The sequence below is a fragment of the Dermochelys coriacea genome, chromosome 20 (genome assembly GCF_009764565.3).
Source record: "Dermochelys coriacea isolate rDerCor1 chromosome 20, rDerCor1.pri.v4, whole genome shotgun sequence".
NCBI classification, from domain to species: Eukaryota; Metazoa; Chordata; order Testudines; family Dermochelyidae; genus Dermochelys; species Dermochelys coriacea.
Window position 1 is genome coordinate 11543931 of NC_050087.2, and position 19207 is coordinate 11563137.

At 50.4% G+C, this 19207-nt stretch overlaps 1 protein-coding gene and 1 long non-coding RNA gene across 16 annotated transcripts in view; one reads left to right on the forward strand and one right to left on the reverse strand.

Moving 5' to 3' along the window:
- Nucleotides 1–19207, forward strand: part of WIZ (WIZ zinc finger) — a 146974-nt gene that overhangs the window by 110043 nt on the left and 17724 nt on the right. For 2 of the 14 annotated variants that reach the window (XM_038378375.2, XM_038378378.2), the window contains exon 1: nucleotides 17321–17636. The exons of 11 other annotated variants lie outside the window; for them this stretch is intronic. In XM_038378375.2, coding sequence (XP_038234303.2) covers nucleotides 17336–17636 — 301 coding nt within the window. In that variant the 5' untranslated portion in view covers nucleotides 17321–17335. Of the gene's footprint in view, nucleotides 1–17320; nucleotides 17637–19207 lie in introns of those variants that run through there. One more of the 14 variants, XM_043506251.1, reaches the window with a different exon arrangement.
- On the reverse strand, nucleotides 3985–17459 carry LOC119845717. 2 transcript variants are annotated; one of them, XR_006278292.1, is made up of 6 exons: nucleotides 15793–17459; nucleotides 14627–14755; nucleotides 6901–7089; nucleotides 6304–6534; nucleotides 6095–6211; nucleotides 3985–4498 (listed from the first exon to the last, which is right to left on the reverse strand). It is a non-coding gene; the product is annotated as an uncharacterized LOC119845717 (long non-coding RNA). The 2 variants fall into 2 exon arrangements; XR_005289698.2 differs by lacking the exon at nucleotides 6095–6211 and having other exon boundaries at nucleotides 3989–4498.

The window sequence follows — 19207 nt, forward strand, 5'->3', positions numbered from 1 at the left end:
CCTTCTATTACATTTAAGCCCTTTGAGAGGAAGGGAGGGTGTCAAGGGTTAAGGTGCTACACTGGGATTCAGGAGGCCTGGCTTCAATTCCCTACTCTGGCACAAAACTCCGTGTGTGACTTTGGGAGAGTCACTTAGACTATCTTTGCCTCAATTCCCCCTTCTGTACAATGGGATAACTGCCCTACTCTGTCTCCCTGGCATGTTATGAGGATAAATACATTAAAGATCGTGATGTGCTAGGCTACTGTGATAATGGAGCCAGACAAGTACCTTAAATAGAATGTATTTAATTTATCCAGGGGAAGGTTAAGTGTTGACTTTATCAGTCTCTAAATACTTTCATGGGGAGAAGATTTTTAATATGCTTTTAATAGACTATGCTTATCTAACAAACAAATGCATAATGAGCTCTAATGATTGGATGCTGAAGCTAGACAACTTCAGATTACAAATAAGGTATACATTATTAACAGTGAGTGTGATTAATCATTGGAACAGCTTATCTAGGACTGTGGTGGATTCTCCATCACTTGCAGACTCTATCTCAGAATGGGAAGGCTTTCTAAAAGATCTGCTGCAGCTCAACCAGAAGTTATGGACTTGATGTAGGAATCACTGATGAGGTTATCTGGAAGTCAGACTAGATGAATCTCATGGTCCCTTCTGGCCCTAAAATCTACAAAAGGCGGCAGACAAAAACAATAGATGTTGTTGTAATAATCTCATAATTTTTAAGCCAATTTTGAGGTTGGTTTTGAGGTTTCACTCCTGATTTTTGAATGCTACAGGGGTTTGCATTACTGGAGTAGATTCTTTTTGGTTTAGAACTCTTCTTAGCAAGACAGTGTCCTTGCAATAAGGGTGTAGTTTCCACTTGGATCACGCAAAATTTAGCTCAGTTTGGAACCAGTGGAAGGTACCACCTGCATCTCCTGTATCAAATAACTTGATCACTCTGACACACAGGATATTGGGATGCAGCTGTGTCCAATGACATTAGCCGGTGTCCAATATTTTTCCTCATCTAATTTTGTTAGGACTGGGTTTCCTGGCTTAAATGTGGGTGAGTTTCTGGCTGTATTCAGACAAATTAAAGCCTGAGGTTTCTTAGATTTGGTGTTCCTCTGTTTCACATCCTTTTAAGTACGGCCACATAGGACAAAGGTGTTAACTCTAAGTTGGCAGCACTGTTCTGATCTGTTGACTGAGCTGGGCTTACTGCAGTGATTACAATTTGGGTTGCCCTAGAGCTCAGCAGAGCTAAAAGGAGGTCTTAGCTAAGCGAATTCTACAGCAAATCTCTCTGCCAACCCATTCTCTTGTGGGAGGTGGTGGTTAGAAGCAATATGCTTGACATCCTACTGTATCCCAAAAGCTTAGCATTCTGTGATGGGAAATTGTGTTCCACAGTCAGTGACTGTGTTTCTTCTGGATGCCAAAATGAGAGAGAGAGAGAGAGAGAGAGAGAGATGTCTTTTTACTTGGTGAGTGTAGTGAGAGGTAGTTCTGCAAATCTAGAAAAATAGTCACTGGCTGACAAATAGGTTTGTGTCTTCTGCTCACCACAGAGGCAGCGGTTCTCCTTCAGGGCTGAGACTGTAATGCTCTGGTATGTGAGGTTGCATGAGTTGTTGTTGTGGCCTTTTGAGTTCTAATTTCTGGGCTGAAGCTGGCAGGCCATTCAAACTGACCCCAGTGTGCGCTTCTAGGCTTTCCAGGCTTTTAGGGACTTGTAGATATTGGCCACCGCTAGGGACTTTGCTGGTGCCTATTCTGATGTAAATTTAAATCTCAAATATGTGAGTAGTCTCTGGCATCTAAAGGATACCTGCTCCATATCTTTGCCATTTCTTAATGTTATGAGTGGCTCTTGGTCAGTCATAAGCCTGAAATCAAGATCCTCCAGATGTCTTGCAAACCTATGTGCTGCTCACCAGATGTATTTTTTTATTTATTTGGACATACCTGAAAACGATCTGGAGCAATTTGTCCTCGGTGTCCAGTCATTCCTGTGTAGCTGGAATAGCACCCTCTGAGACTATAGCTGTTGGCCACTGAGATGGCTCTGGCTTTGTAAACACTGGAAATATTGAATAGTACCAGTATCCCACCGGGGTCAGTTGTGGGTCTGGTACTAATCAATATTTTCATTAATGACTTGGATAATAGAGTGAAGAGTATGTTTATAAAATTTGCAGATAACACAAAGCTGGGAGAGGTTGCAGGCACTTTGGAGGACAGAACTCAACAAATGACCTCAACAAATTATATAACTGGATGGGACAGGGGTCTCCTGACCTGGCTGCCTCAACCTCGGGGCATGCTTCTCCTAAGTAAAGGACATCTTTGGAGCCCACTGGGAAGGATCTCAGAAAGAAGAACGCACACTCTCACTCTAAGGAGCCAACTTCAAAACAGAACAGGTTCCCGTCAAGGTCCTCAGGCTCAGAGGATATTGTTGAGGCCAAGGACTCTTCCACCAGTCCTGGCAGGCCTGTGAACTCCTGAGCTCTAAGCATAAGAATCACAGCTCCGATAAAGCTGAGGTTCTCAAACTGGGGGGGGGGTGCAGAATATATTCTGGGGAGGCGTGAGACACTTTAGGGGGGAAAAAAAACTTACTCTACACACTCAGAGCAGAGTGGCCAGAGAGCAGCAGATACTGGCTGGGTGCCCAGCTCTGAAGGCAGCATCACCACCACCAGCAACGGAGAAGTAAGGGAGGCATGGTATTGCCACCCTTCTGCACTGCAGTGGCACTGCCTTCAGAGCTGGGTGCTCTCCGCTCTGCCTTCAGAGCTGGACAGCCAGAGAAAGGTGACTGCTGGCCAGACACTGGGGGAAGGGGGGCATAAACTACTACAGACACAAAGAAGAGGGGCACAATCAAACAAGTTTGAGAACCACTGCAATAGGGCACTTCTACCCTCCACCAGTAAGGAGGGCAAGCACAGGGCACCATCAAGTTCAGCCTTGCCATCAGCACCATGACAGCCATTGGTGCCATCGTGTACCTTAACCCAGCTATCAGTACCAATGCAAGCAGTATCCTCAGTACTGATCAAGACTCAATGCCAGACATCTACAATGCCAGTAGTATGCTCATCATCATCAATACCATCGGCTTCAGCTATTGTGACGTAGCCTACAGCATTGTGTAGGACCCTGGTACCACAGGAATTCCAATACTCGAGGGGCCTCTCAGCATCAGATGAACCAGTCCCCGTTGTTGACTGGTACCAAGCATCTCTTGATACTGAGCCATCAGTGTCCAAGCGGCCATCCTGTGGCACAGGATTCTCCTCCGTCTTCAATAGCTGCCTCACCACAGGAGGATGTGGAGAAAGAAGACTCCTAATTGGTCTCCTTGATTTCAGTGAGGGGTTCTCCTACATTCCTTTGGGAATATGCTTTTGGCCAGTCACAGGGAGGACCACTCAGATCACTAAGGATGGTGGAACCAGCATTGTATGCCACCCCTGCTTCATTATGGACTCCTGCAATAGCCATATAGGTACCCGTGGGTTGCCTATTGGTAGCAATATACCAGACCACCAGTACCATCCCTCAGGGAGACAGACCAGGGTTTCACATCCTCCCCATCCCCATCCACCGCCACCCCCCACGGGAAGAGACATTTGAGGAGCATGAGCCTAGAGTAGATAAAGAAGCCACCCCTGAGACTCCCATCTCATCATCGTCTCTGGATGAGGTGGTTGTGCCTCCACCACCTTCCATAGCCAACAACTTCAGGCAGTTTCAGGATCTCATTAGAAGGGTAACAGACATTCTGCAAATCCCTCTGGAGGAGGTCAAGGATTCACAACACAAGCTGGATATCTTGCAGTTCACAGTGATGCTACCTATTACTGAGGCTCTCTTGGACCCAGCTAAGATAGTGTGGCCAATGCCTGCCACTATTCCACCAACATGCAAAAGGGGGAAATAAGAAATACTACGAGCCTCTTAAGGAGTCTAACTTTTTATTTTCCCATCCCCCACCTAACTCCTTAGTGGTGGATGCAGCAATAGGCAGCACTTTTCAAGATCTATGACAAGGACCAAAAGTGACTGGATCTCTCTGGGCAAAAGTCATACTCATCTGCAACCCTCCAGTTCCGGATCACAAACTATCAGGTGGTCATGGTCAAATACAACTTTACTAATTACAACAAGCCCATGGCCTGTATTGAACAGCTGCCGTGTAACTGCAGGGAGCAATTCAATTCCATAGTCGCAGCGAATCAGCTATTCGCCAGTACAACTCTCCAAGTGTCCCTAGATGCTGTGGACCCTGCTACCAGATCCATCTCCATGGTGGTAGTTATACACAGGGCGTCATGTTTCCAACTTTGGGGGTTTCCGAGAGAAGTTCAGAACACAGTAGAGGACCTCCCCTTTGATGGTTATACGCTTTTCTCAGAGACCTTGAACAATTCCCTTCACACGTTGAAGGACTCCGGGGCTATCCAACATCCCCTGGGCATTTACGCACCTGTGAACAAGAAACATTTTATACAGACTGTCCAGATGTCACACCTTGCTCAATTCTCAGGATATCCTAGACCCGTGGAACTCGCCCAGAAAGAGAGAGACATTTTAGAGGAAGAGGGCTGCCCAAGCACCCTCTACAACCACCCATGTGTCATAAATAAACAGCAGTCTTGAGGTGTTGGCGAAAGGTTCAAATGCTCCCACTCCTCTGGATTTACAGTTGGGCCTTTTAGCCCATTTCCCCCAGGTTTGGGAACAGGTTACCACAGACCAGTGGGTCTTGGAGGTCATAACAGCAGGCTATACTATCCATTTTCACCTCCCTTCCACCCCCCCTTTCATGTCCCTCTCTCGGGAACCTTCTCACGAGCTTCTGTTGAGGCAAGAGATAGACAGATAGACTCTCCTGCAATTAGGAACTATAGAACCAGTCCCTTCCCCTCAAGCGGGCAAGGAGTGCTACTCAGAATAATTCCTAGTACCAAAGAAGGATGGAGGCTGATCTGAGATTTAAGACTGTTGAACAAATTTTTGTAAAGCCTCAAAAGCAGAATGGTGACTCTAGCAACTGTAATTCCTTTACTGGAGGAATGGGATTTGTTTCGGCCCTCAGTCTACAAAACACCTACTTCCATGTAACTATATACCCGCTGCACAAGAAATACGTATGATTTTTGTGATTGGCTGGACTAGCCCTGGAGGCCCCCTGCTGAAGGCCTTGCAGCCCTTCCTCACCCCGCCCCAGAAAAGATCAGAGAAGTCCTCCGGGCAGCATAGAGTGGCTACCGGAGAGCAGCCAATCAGAGGGGCTGCTGTAGCAACCAATGAGGGGTCAGGGGGACCATATAAAAGGAAGCAGCAGGGGCAGAGCACGCAGTTGCTACCTGGAACTCAAAGAGGGAGGACTGCGGACAGCTACTGCAGACAGGACTGAGCCCAGGGAAGGCTGTTGGAGACTGGGTACCTGGCTGGCTGGAAGAGCAGCAGGACCATGAACAGGTCAGTGCAGGCAGGCTGAATCCAGTGGACTGAGCCCAGAACCTAGTCAGACCAGGCAAGAGTACCGTGATGGGCCCGTTAGTCTGGTTGAAGACTGAGCCCAGGGAGGGCTGCCGAAAGAACACCAATTGAGGGTACCAAGATGAGCCCGTTGGGTTGTTAAAGAAGGCAGTGTCTCTGCGGAGGAAGCCTTCGTGTTACGGCCCCATACCAAGACTGTGAGAAAGAACTAGACACTGTATACCCCAAAAGAGGGACAGTGTGTGTGACTTGGCCGAAGGGATGTGTCACTGAAGACCCACTGACAAACCATCAGCCCAGGGACATCCATGAGAGGTGGTACCACTCTGTTGTAAGAACTGAAAGAAAAGCAAGCTCACACACGACCAGAAAGAGGTGGGTGCTGCCCCATTCAAAACTGAATGACTGCAGGCATGTATTGGCCGGGGGGGAAGGAGGGGGACGCTCACAAGAGGCATGTACCAATGCCATTACAATTCACCAGAGGCCAAGATAATTTCCAGTACCAAGTTCTCCCCTTCGCCCTATCCTCCATCTCAAGGGGTTTTCAAAAGTTCTAACAATAGTGGCACCTTACGTTCAGCAGGAAGCAATCCTGGTCTTCCTGTACCTCGATGACTCGAGATGCTCCTTCTAGGCAGTGCTATCTTCCACCCAGACAGGCCTTGCTCTGCTTCAGGAGTTGGACCTACACCTGAATATAAACCTGTATCCTTTCAACTGTTACCAGCGTGGATTTCTTTACAAAGGCATACTTAGACTTATTGACAACCAGAGTTTACCTACCTTTGCACAGATTTGTGACCTTGTCAGGTCTGGTAGGGACAATTCAGGGAAGCCCTCAGACCACAATAAGGAACTGTCTTCAACTGTCCCCAGTATGGCAGCTTTCACATTTGTGGCCAATCACACAGGGCTACACCTTCACTGCTTTCAGGTTGGTTCAGAACAACATACTCTCCAAGCAGCAACACCTTGGACAGTCAGGTGATGGTGTCCTTCCACATAAAGAAGTCCCTAAATTGATGGAAGGAGCAACTCAATGTTTGTGTGGGCTTCCCTTTCTGTCATCCAACCCCATCAGTGACTCTAACAACCAGTGCATCCCTGTTAGGATGGGGAGTCCACCTCAACACCCTCAAAGTTCAAGGCAGATGGGTAGCCCACAAAGCCAGTCTCCACATCAACCTGTTGGAGCTCAGGGCGGTCAGGATCACTTGCCACCATTTCCTGCCCCTCATCAGGAGCAGGATAATTATGGATATGTCCTGCATGCCCTAAATCAACAAGCAGGAAGACGCAAGATCCCCCTCCTTGTGTGCCAAAGCCACAAAGCTCTGGAACTGGTGTGTTGCCCACCAGATCCAGATTTCAGCACTCTACCTCTCAGGCATCCAGAACACCAGACACTTCTTCCACAATCTGTGAAAGGGAGCTAGACACTCAGGTTCTCCAAAGCATATTCCAGAAATGGGGACTGCCAGAAATCCATCTTTTCACCACCTTCGGGAACAGGAAGTGCCCTCTCTTCTGTTCACAAGGGCAGGGGGGTCTGAGTCACCACTCCAATCCCTATTTGGGAGAAAGGCCTATTTATCCACCATGCTACAATACAGAATTGCAAACTATCAAGCTCTGACAGCAAAATACAACTACATCAATTAAGTCAAGCTCAACGCACTTATTGACCAGCTCCCGGAGTCACACTGTGCTTGATGCAGCCAACACAGCAGCTTGGTTCATCTCTACAGCTGTGGTTCCTCTTAGAGTGCTTGTTCATGTCCATTCCAATATAGGTATGTGCTCACGCCGAGCACCGCTGCTGGAAAGTGTTTTTCCCTCACTGGTATCCGTCAGGTCAGCTCTGGTGTCCCCTGGAGTTGTGCTCTCATAGCACCGATATAAAGATCCCTGCTGACCCATCACCCCCCCCCCCCCAAGTTCGTTCTTACCGCCCATGATGGTTGCTGGAACTGCTTTTCGTTCTTGTTTCTGCAAGTATTCCCCAGTGGAATCTCTCTACTCTTGTTTATATATAGTTTATTGCAGTTTAGAAACAAGTTTATTAGTTTAGTTACTTAGCAGGGTTTGTTAACTGGGATTAACCCCCCTCCCTCCCTGGCATTGGGACATGCCTCGATCTCCAGGCGTTAAGCCTTGTGATTCCTGTCACAAGCCTATATCTGTGAGTGACCCCTGATCCAGCTGACTTAAGTGCCTGGGGGAAGCTCAGGTACGAGAGCGGTACAACATTTGTAGGGAATTTAAGCCCTGCACCAAGAAGGATAGGGATGCTAGACTTTGCTCTGACCTCCATCGGAGCCAGCACACTCAGACCCATCACAAACTACCGACTGCCTCGGTGAGGAGCACCCCGGCCTTACTTCACAACACCCAGCACCATTCCCCATCTCCAGCACCAAGGAGAGACACTCCGATTGCATCTCCAGGGACAAAGACAAGATGCTCCGGTGAGAGACACTAGGCATGGTTCACCATCGTCGGTGTCTATGAAGAAACAAAGACCAACAGAGGCCAATCACCAACACAGATCAGCAAGACAGGGATACTGCCAGAGTGAAACCTGGCTAGGGCCATCCTGTGGCACCGGCATTCCATGCCGTGCTGTTGACTCCAGTCCTGGAAAGGGAGCCAATGAGTCCAGCACCGATAGACTCACCACCGAGAGAGAGGCACCAGAACCCCACAATCCTACCCATGGCATTGACACAGGAGGCCTTTGCGGCAGCGAGAGACTTACGGGTGCTACCAGTACTGTCATCTCCGGCCTTCTGGGAACTGTCGAGGGAGGCACTGCAGGCTCGAGGCCGCAGATAGTTTCGAAGGGGAAACCAGCCATTATGGCGCAGTCCCAGTCCCCTCCCACTCCTGGCCCCGGTCAGAAGCACCAGTCAGCACCACTCTACCCTGGTATCCAGAGGGATCCTCAGAGATGGACTCGGAGGTGGAGTCTTACGTCTCACAAAGAAGCCGACATCATCAGTCTAGACGCTATTGGGCTATGGACTCGAGTCAAGAGGTCCAACCAGCGGTGTGGCCACCAGGGCAGTGGCAGTTCCCCATGCAATGGCTTTTCTGGAAGCCCTGGGCATTCCCAGTGCAAACTGGGTCCCATGCCAGGAGGTCATATTTGGTGGCTTTGGAGCCCAGACTACCTCCACCACCAGAACGTGATCCAGACTCCAGTACCGAGGCCTCTGTTGTGTATCAGGAAACGGCACTGCGGGGACCTGGTGGGTGCTGAAGGCAAAGAGCAGGGCTCAGTGCCGGACCAAGCATCCTCCTCTCTTTCCCAGATGAGGCAGTTGTAGGAAATGATGTTGTACCCCCACAGGAGGATTATAAAGTGCATCAAGAGCTCCTAAAGAGGGTAGCTCAAAACCTGGGGAGCCAGGTGGAGGAAATTAGGGAATCCTTCCATTCTCTTGTGGACATATTGGCAGCAACGAGCCCCACAAGTGTGGCACTGCCCCTGAATGATGCCATCATGGACCCTCTCAAGGTGTTGTGGCAGACCCCGGCATCCCTGCTGCCAACGGCAAAAAGAACAGAGGAGGAAATATTTTATCCCAGCGAAAGGGTTTGAGTTCCTGTACACATAGATGCCACTGGGTTCATTGGAGGTGCCTTTTTGGGAGGAAGGTCTATTTGACAGGGGGTCACCAGCTCAGGATTGCTAACCAGCAGGCACTCCTGAGCAGATACAATTTCAACTCCTGGAACTCTATGCAAAAGTTTAAGGAGTTGCTACCTCAGGAAGCAAGACCAGAGTTTGCAGCTCCTGTTGCGTCAGACTTGGCAGCCCACCCCATGGCTTCAGCAGTCACTATGTGCAGAAGCTCATGGCTTCAATCCTTGGGCTTGCCACATGAGGTCCAATAAACTCTGCAGGACCTCCCTTTTGAGGGTATGTCGCTCTTTTCTGAGCAGATGGACTCTAAATTACACAGCTTGAAGGACTCAAGCTACGTTTAAATCCTTGGGCCTTCACACTCTAGCCCCAGTGAGGAAGCATTATAGGCCACAATTGGTGGTTCGCTTCTCCCCCCGACCTGTTTGACAATACTATAGTCAGAGAAGGAGCAGGGGCTACAGGAAGAGACCTCCAACACAGTCTTCATCTGTATCTGCAACCCACACACTAGGGGGGTCAAAGCAGGCATTTTAATGGTACGCTCGGGGATGACATGCCGGGACAATGCTTGGATCCAAGTTCCCCAATTTTTATAGACCGGTTATCCCACTTCTATTGGGTGTGGGCCCATAACACCTTGGATCAATGGGTGCTACGCACGATAGCACTGGGATACACCCTTCAGTTTTGTTGTACCCCTCCTTTCCACCTTCCCTCCCTATCCCTCTTCAGGGACTCTTCTCACAAGCAGCTTCTAGCCCAGGAGGTGCAGTCTCTCCTAAGGGTAGGAGCAGTGGAGGAGATTCCACCAGAGCTAAGGGGCCGAGGGCTCTACTCCTGCTATTTCCTAATCTAGAAAGCCAACAGTGGTCTCAGACCGATTCTGGATCTGCGAAACGTCAACAAATTCATGAAGAAGCTGAAGTTCTGCACGGTCTCCTTGTCCTCCATCATTCCCTCCTTGGATCCGGGGACTGGTATGCCACCCTCGACTTAAAGGATGCTTATTTCCACATTACCATCTTTCAGAAACACAGATTTTTCAGATTTGTTTTCAACCAGGTGCACTACCAATTTATGGTGCTCCCGTTCGGTCTCTTTGGTCCCTCAGATGTTCACAAAATGCTTGGTGGTCGCGGTCTTTCTCAAGAAGCAGGGGGTCCAGATCGATCTATACTTCGACGATTGGCTGGTAAAAGGTCAGTCCAGATGTCAGGTAGAGGCAGATGTGAGTCTAATTCAGTCAATCTTCCAGGACTTGGGTCTGCTCATAAATGCGCAGAAATCCACCTTCTCCCTGGTCCAGAGGATAGAATTAATTGGGGCAATTCTGGACTCAGTACAGGCCAGGGATTCTCTTCCAGAAGCACACTTCCAAGCATTAAAAAGGCTTATAGTGGCTGGACCCGCTAGCAGTTTGCGCAGGAGTCCCTTTCTCGAGAACAAACTATCAGAGTCCCTCATCACAGGTGCATCCACAATGGGATGGGGAGCTCACTTAGGGTCCCTCAAAACTCGGGGCCTCAGGTCTCTGGAAAAACTCTTGTTACACATCAATATCAGAGCGCTCAGGGCAGTTCACCTGGCCTGTTGGGCAGATGCATGTCAGTCTTCGCAGACAACACAACAGCCATGTACTATATCAACAGGCAGGGTGTAACACGCTCCTCTCACCTGTGCCAGGAGGCACTTTATTTATGGGAATTTGCATAGCCTACTCGATTCACCTCAAGGCCTCCTATCTGCTAGGCTCTCAGAACGAGCAAGCAGATCACCTCAGTAGGGTCTTCTCCAACCACTATGAATGGTTCATTCATCCAGAGGTCCTACAGGTCGTCTTATGGATGTGGGGAACTCCCCAAATAGATCTATTTGCAACCAAGCACAACAGGAAGTGTCTCGAATTCTGCTCCCTCCTGGGCCACAGTCTAGATTATTTGTCAGACGCCTTCCTCTTGCCTGGATGGGTCATCTGTTCTATTCATTTCCACCCATTCCTCTCATATGTGAGGTTTTGCTAAGGATCAGATGGGACAGAGCGCAAGTCATCCTGATAACCCCAGCCTGGCCACGACAGCACTGGTTCAGTACACTCATGAACCTGTCAGTGGAAATGCCAATTTGGCTACCTGAAGTTCAAAATTTGATATCCCAGGACCCACAGCCACCTGCGTCACCTGAATCTCAAGTCGCTTTACCTCACGGCCTGGAAGCTCCATGGCTGAACCCCTTAGAGCTAGCATGCTCCAGTCTGGTTTGAGAAGCTCTTCTAGGGAGCAGAAAGCCATCCACTAGACCTACATATCTGGCAAAGTGGAAAAGGTTCTCCATCTGGTCAAGGCAGAAAGGTATCTCACCCACACAGTGATCAGTAGCATTCATTCTGGATTACTTGCTGCACCTGAAGCAGCAAGGGCTATCAGTTTCATCAATTAGAGTCCACCTAGCTGCTATTTCAGCATTTCACCCATGAGTGAATGGCCAATCTGTCTTTGCAATCTCAATTTGTAGTTATTTTCTGAAGGGGTTGGACAGACTATACCCCAGGTACGATGACCAATTCCACCTTGGGATCTTAACCTGGTGTTGTCAAGGTTCATGGGTGCTTCATTCGAGCCCTTGGCAATGTGTTCTCTTCCCTAGTTGTCCTAAAAGGTGGCCTTCCTGGGGTCCATTACTTCAGCTAGAAGGGTCTTAGAGATTAGGGCCCTCACCTCAGCTGCGTCCTTATCTAGCCTTCCTCCTGAGGGTGGTTTCACAATTCCATAGTAACCAGGACATGTGCCTTCTGGTCTTCTATCTGAAACCCCATGCCAAGAGTCAGCAGCAGAGACTTCACTCGTTAGACATCAGACGTGCACTGGCTTTCTACATAGAAGGGATTAAATCATTTTGGAAAACTAGTCAATTGTTTGTGGCAATTGCAGATAGGATGAAAGGCTTTCCAGTCTCGGCCCAGAGAATTTCACTGTGGATCACCTCTTGTATTCACACATTACAACCTGGCTGTTCTGGCCCTGATGGCACATTTCACTAGGGCACAAGCATCTTCAGCTGCATTCATGGTACAGGTCCCTATCCAGGACATTTGCAGAGCAGCACTGTGGTCTTCAGTCCACACTTTTGCATCTCACTGTGCCATCAGTCAGCAGGCCAGAGATGACGTTGGATTTGGCAGAGAGGTGCTATAGTCTGCTAGTCAATGAACTCTGAACCCACCTCCTAAACCTGCTTGGGAATCACATGCATTGGAATGGACATGAGCAAGCACTCAAAGGAGAAAAAACCGTTACTAACCCTTCCGTAACTGTTCTTCAATATGTGTTGCTCATATCCATTCCAAAACCCACCCTCCTACCCCTCTGTTGGAGTTAGCCAGCAAGAAGGAACTGAGAGAGTAGTGGGTCAGCAGGGCCCTTAATACCAGAGCTATGAGAACATGACTCCAGGAGGCACTAGAGCTGATCCGACATACCACTGAGGGGAAAATTTTCCAGCAGCGATGCTTGGGACAAGCACACACCTACATTTGGAAGGGACATAAGCAACGCATCTTGAAGAACAATTATGGAAGGTTAGTAAACATTTTTTATGTGGTGAGTGTCCTAGTTGCACATGTCTTGGCTTCTTTAAGGAAGTACAGACAACAGTAGAGGATCTCCCCTTTGAAGGCACCAAACTGTTTGCTGAGAAGACTGACACATCCCTCCATACACTCAAAGATTCCAGGGCCACTCTCCAGTCATTAGGAATTTATACACCTGGACAAAAAAGAAAATTTAGTCCTCAACTTCAGTATAAATCCCCCACACCCCATTCTCTAACTCAACGCTATTATGAGCCTCAAAGGAAAAAATCCATATTTCCAAACATAAACCATCAGGCCCTCAATCTTCCTCTTCACAACCATCTGCCTCAAAACATCAGTTTTGACATCCTCGTCAGGGCGCTGACAGACCCCTCCCTTCAATACCAACTGCAGTTGACCAACCCATTGCATCCATGTGGGTACCCCTTGCTTCGTTCCACAACAACTGTTCCCTCCCTCCCCCAACACCCTTCCCTGTCCCTCTTCAGAGACCCTTCTCATGAGTTTGTTGAAGAAACACAAGAAATAGATCACCTCCTCTGTCTATGAGCCATAGAACCTGTATTCAGCACTTACAAGACAGGTCTTATTTCCTGATACCCAAGAAGGAGGGAAGTTGGAGACTCATACTGGACCTCAGAGCATTGAACAAATTTGTAAAGGCTCAAAAATTCAGGATGGTCACACTAGCAGCGATTATTCCATCTTTGGAACACGGAGATCGGTTCTCTGCCCTTGACATATAGAATGCCTGTTTTCACATTCTGATCTTACCTTCCCACAGATGATTCCTCAGATTTATCCTGGGTCAGGACTATTACCAGTACAGAATACTCCCCTTTGGCCTCTCATCAGCTCTGAGAGTATTCACCAAAGTTCTCTCCATGGTGACAGCTCACCTACACTCCCAGGGGATTATGATCTGCCTCTACCTGGATGATTGCCTCCTCAGAGCCTGCTCCTTTGATGAGGCCTTTCGGGCCAACTGAACAGCTGTAGACTTGGTCATGGATCTGGGCCTACAGATGAACATCCAAAAATCGATGTGCACCCCGTAGAGCTCCTAGAGTTCATAGGAGCCAATCTAGACTCATCACAGGCGATGACACTCCTACCACAGCACAGGTTCCAAAGCTTGTCCACGCTCATCGAGGCAGCACAAACCAACTCTCAAATATCAGCTAGACACTACCTCCAACTCCTTGGCCATACAGCTGCAGGCATGTCTGTGATATCTCATGCCAGACTTCACATGAGGTGCCTCCAAACATGGTTCAGCTTGGTCTACAGGCCGAACAGTGACAGACTAGACAAACCTCTGTCACTGCCCACCAAAGTTAAACACTCCCTGGACTAGTGGAAAGACCCAGCAAATGTCTGCACAGGGATCCCCTTCTCACAACCTTCCGCATCACTACTTCTCATCACCAACGCATGCCTCAAAGTAGAGTGCACATCTCGACAATCTTACGACACAGGGCAAGTGGTCATCCACAGACATATCTCTTCACATCAGTCTCCTCGAACTCAGAGCAGTCAGGAAAGCCTGCAACCACTTCTTTCTGATAATCAGAGGTACACAATCAAGAGTCTTGACAGACAATATAGCATGTATGTACTACATAAATTGTCAAGGAGGTGCCAGATCGCCCTCCCTTTGCACAGAAGCACTAAATCTATGGAACTGGTTCATTTCCCACAGTGTCACAATAGGAGCAGCATACCTTCCAGGAGTACTAAACCTGATAGCGGACAGTCGCAGCCGCAAGTTCCCACACGACCACAAATGTGAAATGAACTCAACAGTACTACACGACGTATTCTGACAGTGGTGGAAAGCAACTATAGACCTTTTAGCCACTTACCTGACCAAGAAATGTCCATGCTACTGCTCCAGAACAGGCCTCGGACAGCACTCCTTAGGGGATGCTCTCCTTTTATGGGACAAGGACCTTATATACACCTTTCTCCGGTTCCCTCCATTATCACAAGATCTGTTTTTAAAAATAAAAAAAGAGAGCAAATGTCTTATTGATTGCTCCCTCCTGCCCAAGACAAACATGGTACCCTTAGCTATCACAACTGGCAATGTGTCCACCTATCTCCCTTCAACCCACTCCATGCCTCCTGTTGCAGAACAAAGGACGACTCTCCACATCAACCTGCGGATACTCGACTCAAGGTTGGGTCCTTCGTGGTTCCAGCACATAGAAAGATTCTGCTCTGAGGAGGTACAGGAAGTGTTACTATATTGTAGAAAATTGGCTACCTGTCGTACTTTCCTGCAAAAGTGGACCAGGTGTCAGACTTGGTGTAATTCAAGACAAATTTACCCGACATCTGCTACTTTCCCAATGGTCCTAGATTATATACTGACTCTCAAGAAATCAGGACTCTCTCTTAGCTCACTCGAAGTTCACCTAGTGGCCTTAGCAGCCTTCCATCAACAAATAGAGGGATACTCAGTGCTCTCACACCCAACTACGTATGATTCCTCAAGGGAACAGTAAACCTTTTTCCCCACCCCAGACAGTCCACCCTAACATAAAATCTAAACTTAATACTAAAGACCCTGAGTAGGCCATCCTTTGAACCCATGGCCCCTTGTTCGGTCAAAAACCTGTCTGTGAAGACAGCATTCTTGGTGGCAGTCACCTTGGCAAGGAGAATAAGAGAGATAGCATTTATGGCACTTCCCCCTCATATATTATTTTTTGGGGATAAGGTTACTCTCAAACCGCACCCAAAATTAATCCGCAAGGTGACCTTGTCTTTTCACATAAACCAGCTGATTTACTTCCAGACCTTTTACCCTAAGCCTCACTGTGATAACAGGGAGACTATTCTGAACACACTAGACGTTAGAAGAGCTCTGGCCTTTTACCTGGACAGGACGAAGGCCTTTAGGAAATCTCCTAAACTTTTCCTCTCCACTGCAGAAAGGTCTAAAGGCACAGCATTATCGTCCCAGACACAGTTTGAGACCCATTTGGAGAGTATCAAACACAGCGATCAGGTCACATCATCGTACCTCCAGCCAGAATATGCACATGATCCATGAAGTCAGTTTCCTCCTCTGTTACCTTCCTCAAGAATGTAGTTATCTCTGAAATCTGCAGAGCAGCAACCTGGGCATCTGCACGTATCTTCGCAGAACACTATGCAATTACTGGGTACTGCTTCCGACACTATCTTCGGTTCTGCAGTATTGTCATCCATAACTGACTCGACTCCGAAGCCTAGGCCTCCCATTAGGGATACTGCTCGGGAGTCAACTACAATGGAGCACCCATAGGGACACTACTTGAAGAAGTAGAGGTTACTCACCTTGTGCAGTAACGACGATTCTTCAAGATGTGTGTCTGTATGGGTGCTCCATGACCCACCCTCCTCCCCTCTGCTTTGGCGTTCTTGTCAAGGACTCTGTGGTAGTGAAGAAACTGAGGGGGGTTTGCGGGCGCAGCGCTAGTTAGCCTTGTGGCAGAACACAAGGGGCGGACAGCACATGTGCGGGCTGAAAGGATACTGCTACCAAAGTTCTCTGAGCAGCAGCACAGGGACACGAGCGGGACACTTGAAGAACCATTGTTACTGCACAAGGTGAGTAACTTCCTCTTTAAGAACTATGTCAGAGTCAAATGTATTTCTTCTCCTGGTGAGGGCAAATCATTTTCTCTTTACATTGCACAAGTTAATGAGTGATTTGGAATTAAGGCTCGTTAGCTGCCTTGGGGTTCCGAATCCAGCAAAGCACCCCTTAGGTTCAGGCCATTCTATGGCTCTTAAAAAGGGGAAGTTGGGGGACAGGGCCCTTTCTTTTCCTTGTATTTAGGCAGGTTCAAAATGAGCCACTTCTTGACATGTCATGGAGCAATTAATGCTGCAGTGCATTCCAGAAGCTGCAGGAAGTAGGGATGTGTTGGCTGTCCCTGCTGTGCTATGTTAGCAGACTAGCATGGGATATAAAATCGGTTCTGACCGCCTGTCCCCTGGGGCTGCTGTGAGGGGGCCTGTCCTGCCCTTTTCCCTCCTTGAGCCTTTCTTGGCACTGCAGGCAGGAAAAGGGGGAAAGACATTAGCCATCTATCAACCTCCTGCTGCCAGGCTTTGCCCCGAGCCAAGCAGGACAGTCTGCTTCCATTGAGAACCTGCTTCAGGGGAAAGGGACAGGCGCAGCCAGCTGCAGCAGCAGGCCGGGCCATGTGGGGAAAAGTCGAGCGGTGTGAGGGACCAGGGGCAGGAGGGAGAACTAGGATTTCAGTAACCGGGGAGGTGAAGATGGGGGAACCTGTAGCATGAGCCAAGAGTGGGGGGAGGGGGGGGCTTTTCTGGGCCCAGAGGGGCTGCCCCTCACGGGAGAGATGCCCAAGCGCTGGTTGTCCGAAGGCTGGAGCCGCCCTGCTGGCAGGGGGCAAGGGGTCATATGGGGGGGGGGACTCCGCCTGACACTGCCCTAGGCAGCACCAGCCAGACTCGGCCTCAAGACCCCGGCCAGTCCCCTGGCGACCTCTGGGCCTGTGGGCCCTACGCGAGCTCGGCTCTCCTCTGCTCCTGCCTGCCTACGTGCGTGGCAAATGTCTGCGCTTCCGCCTCGAGGGCTGGATATCGATTGCTCGGCAGGTGACTGCTCCTGTCTGGCTTTGTGGGTTCTGGTTCGGAGGCGGCTGGCTCGGCGCTCGGCTGCCCCGCCTGACCTGGCGCGGCCCGTGGCTCGGCGCTCGGCTGCCCCGCCTTGTGGCCGCCCTGCATGTGCCGGACCCAAGATGGCGGCCTCCACCTCCTCGCCGCTGAAAGTGACAAAAGCGGCGGCTCCGCCACGGCCCCAGGAGCAGGGCGGGGACGGGGAGCCTGAGCTGGAGGCGGCGCCCGAGACCGGTGAGGACCCCCCGCTCCACCCCCGGGCTTGGGCGGCGGGAGCGGCCCCACCCAGCCCGCAGCCAGACGGGAGAGGGAACCGGAGGGAGCAGGCCGGGCTCCCCGCCCCGGGCGGTGGAGGGTCCGGGTCTCCCCAGGTGTCTGAGCCCGCTCCCTGGCCCTTCCCGTCGAAGAACGAGTGGGCTGGGGGAGAAGACGCCCTTCGCTGTAGTCCGTCCCCGTCCCCCGCGACGGGCCGTGCTCAGCGTTCCCCGGCTCCTTATCGGGGGCTCTGCCCAGGCAGCCCGGGTTTAGCGCGCGCCCCCGCCCCCGTGGCTCTATGTAGCACCCCCACCTGCGCTGACAGCCCGGGTTTAGCGCGCTCCCTGCTCCCCCACCCCCACCCCCGGGCTCTGCCGAGCGCCTCCCCTCCCCCCCGCACTGACAGCCCGGGCTCGGCTCGCTCCCCTGCCCCCACCCCGGGGGGCTCTGCCCCGATCACCTTCTGCACTGACAGCCTGGGCTCAGTGTGATCCCCGGTTTCCTGGGGGCTTTGCCTAGCTTGTTCCCCCTGCCTTAGACACAGCTTGGGCTTACTTCTGGGCCCCCCCGCCCTGACAGACTGGTTCACTCCTCCCAGCTGTGCCTAGTACACACACACACACACACACTGGGCTTGCTCCCCCTGGACTACCCCCGCCCCCCCTCCCCCCCGCACACACACGCTATTAGACCAGGCTCAGTGCACTCCCTGTCTCCACCCCGGGGGTTGTGCCCTGTTTCCCCCGATACTGACATGCAGGGTTCGCTCCCCAGGGGCTGCACCTAGTTCCGTTCCCCCGCCTCCCCTTTCACATTGATGGGCCAGGCTCATTGCTCCCCTCTCTGCCTCCTCTCTCACTCCCAGGAGGCTGTGCTCAGCTCCTCCCACATACAAAACGCATACTGACAGGACGCCTGGAACACTGTCCTCACTCCTTCTTCCAGATCGCCTCCATTATGGCAGGGCTCTGCCTATTTCTTTGCTTCTCACACACTGACAGGCCAGGCTTACTGGTTTCCTGGTGTCATGGGGCTGTGCTTCTCTGCACTGATAGGCTGGGCTGACTACTTCTCTACCAGTACATCTGACTCCCCCTGGTCCCTTGGGAGCTGTGCCCAGTGTGCCTCTTCCCTCCCCAAATATAGTGACAGGTTGGGCTTATTGCTTTCTCCTCCCGCCCTCAATTCAGCTCTATCCTTCTCCACATTGACAGGTTGGGCTTACTGCCCCCTGCCCTGACCATAAACTTGGCTCCCCTCTGGGGTCGGGGGTAGCTGTTCCCAGGTCTGGGCCCTTTCTCGTGGATGGGTTTAATTGAGCCCAACCTTATTCTCTTTTTCCTTGATTGTGCCCTCCCAGTGAGGAGTAGCTCTAACACCATGAATCTAGGAGCAGAGGATTTGCTAGTCCAGATATGGGACCCACTAGCCCTGTCTATTGTTCCTGACAGCAGCCAGTGCCAGCTGTTAAAAGGAAGGTGCAAGAAACCCTGTAATGGAGAGCTGTGGAATAACCTGCCTATGCGGGAAGCTACTTCCTAAACCCCACA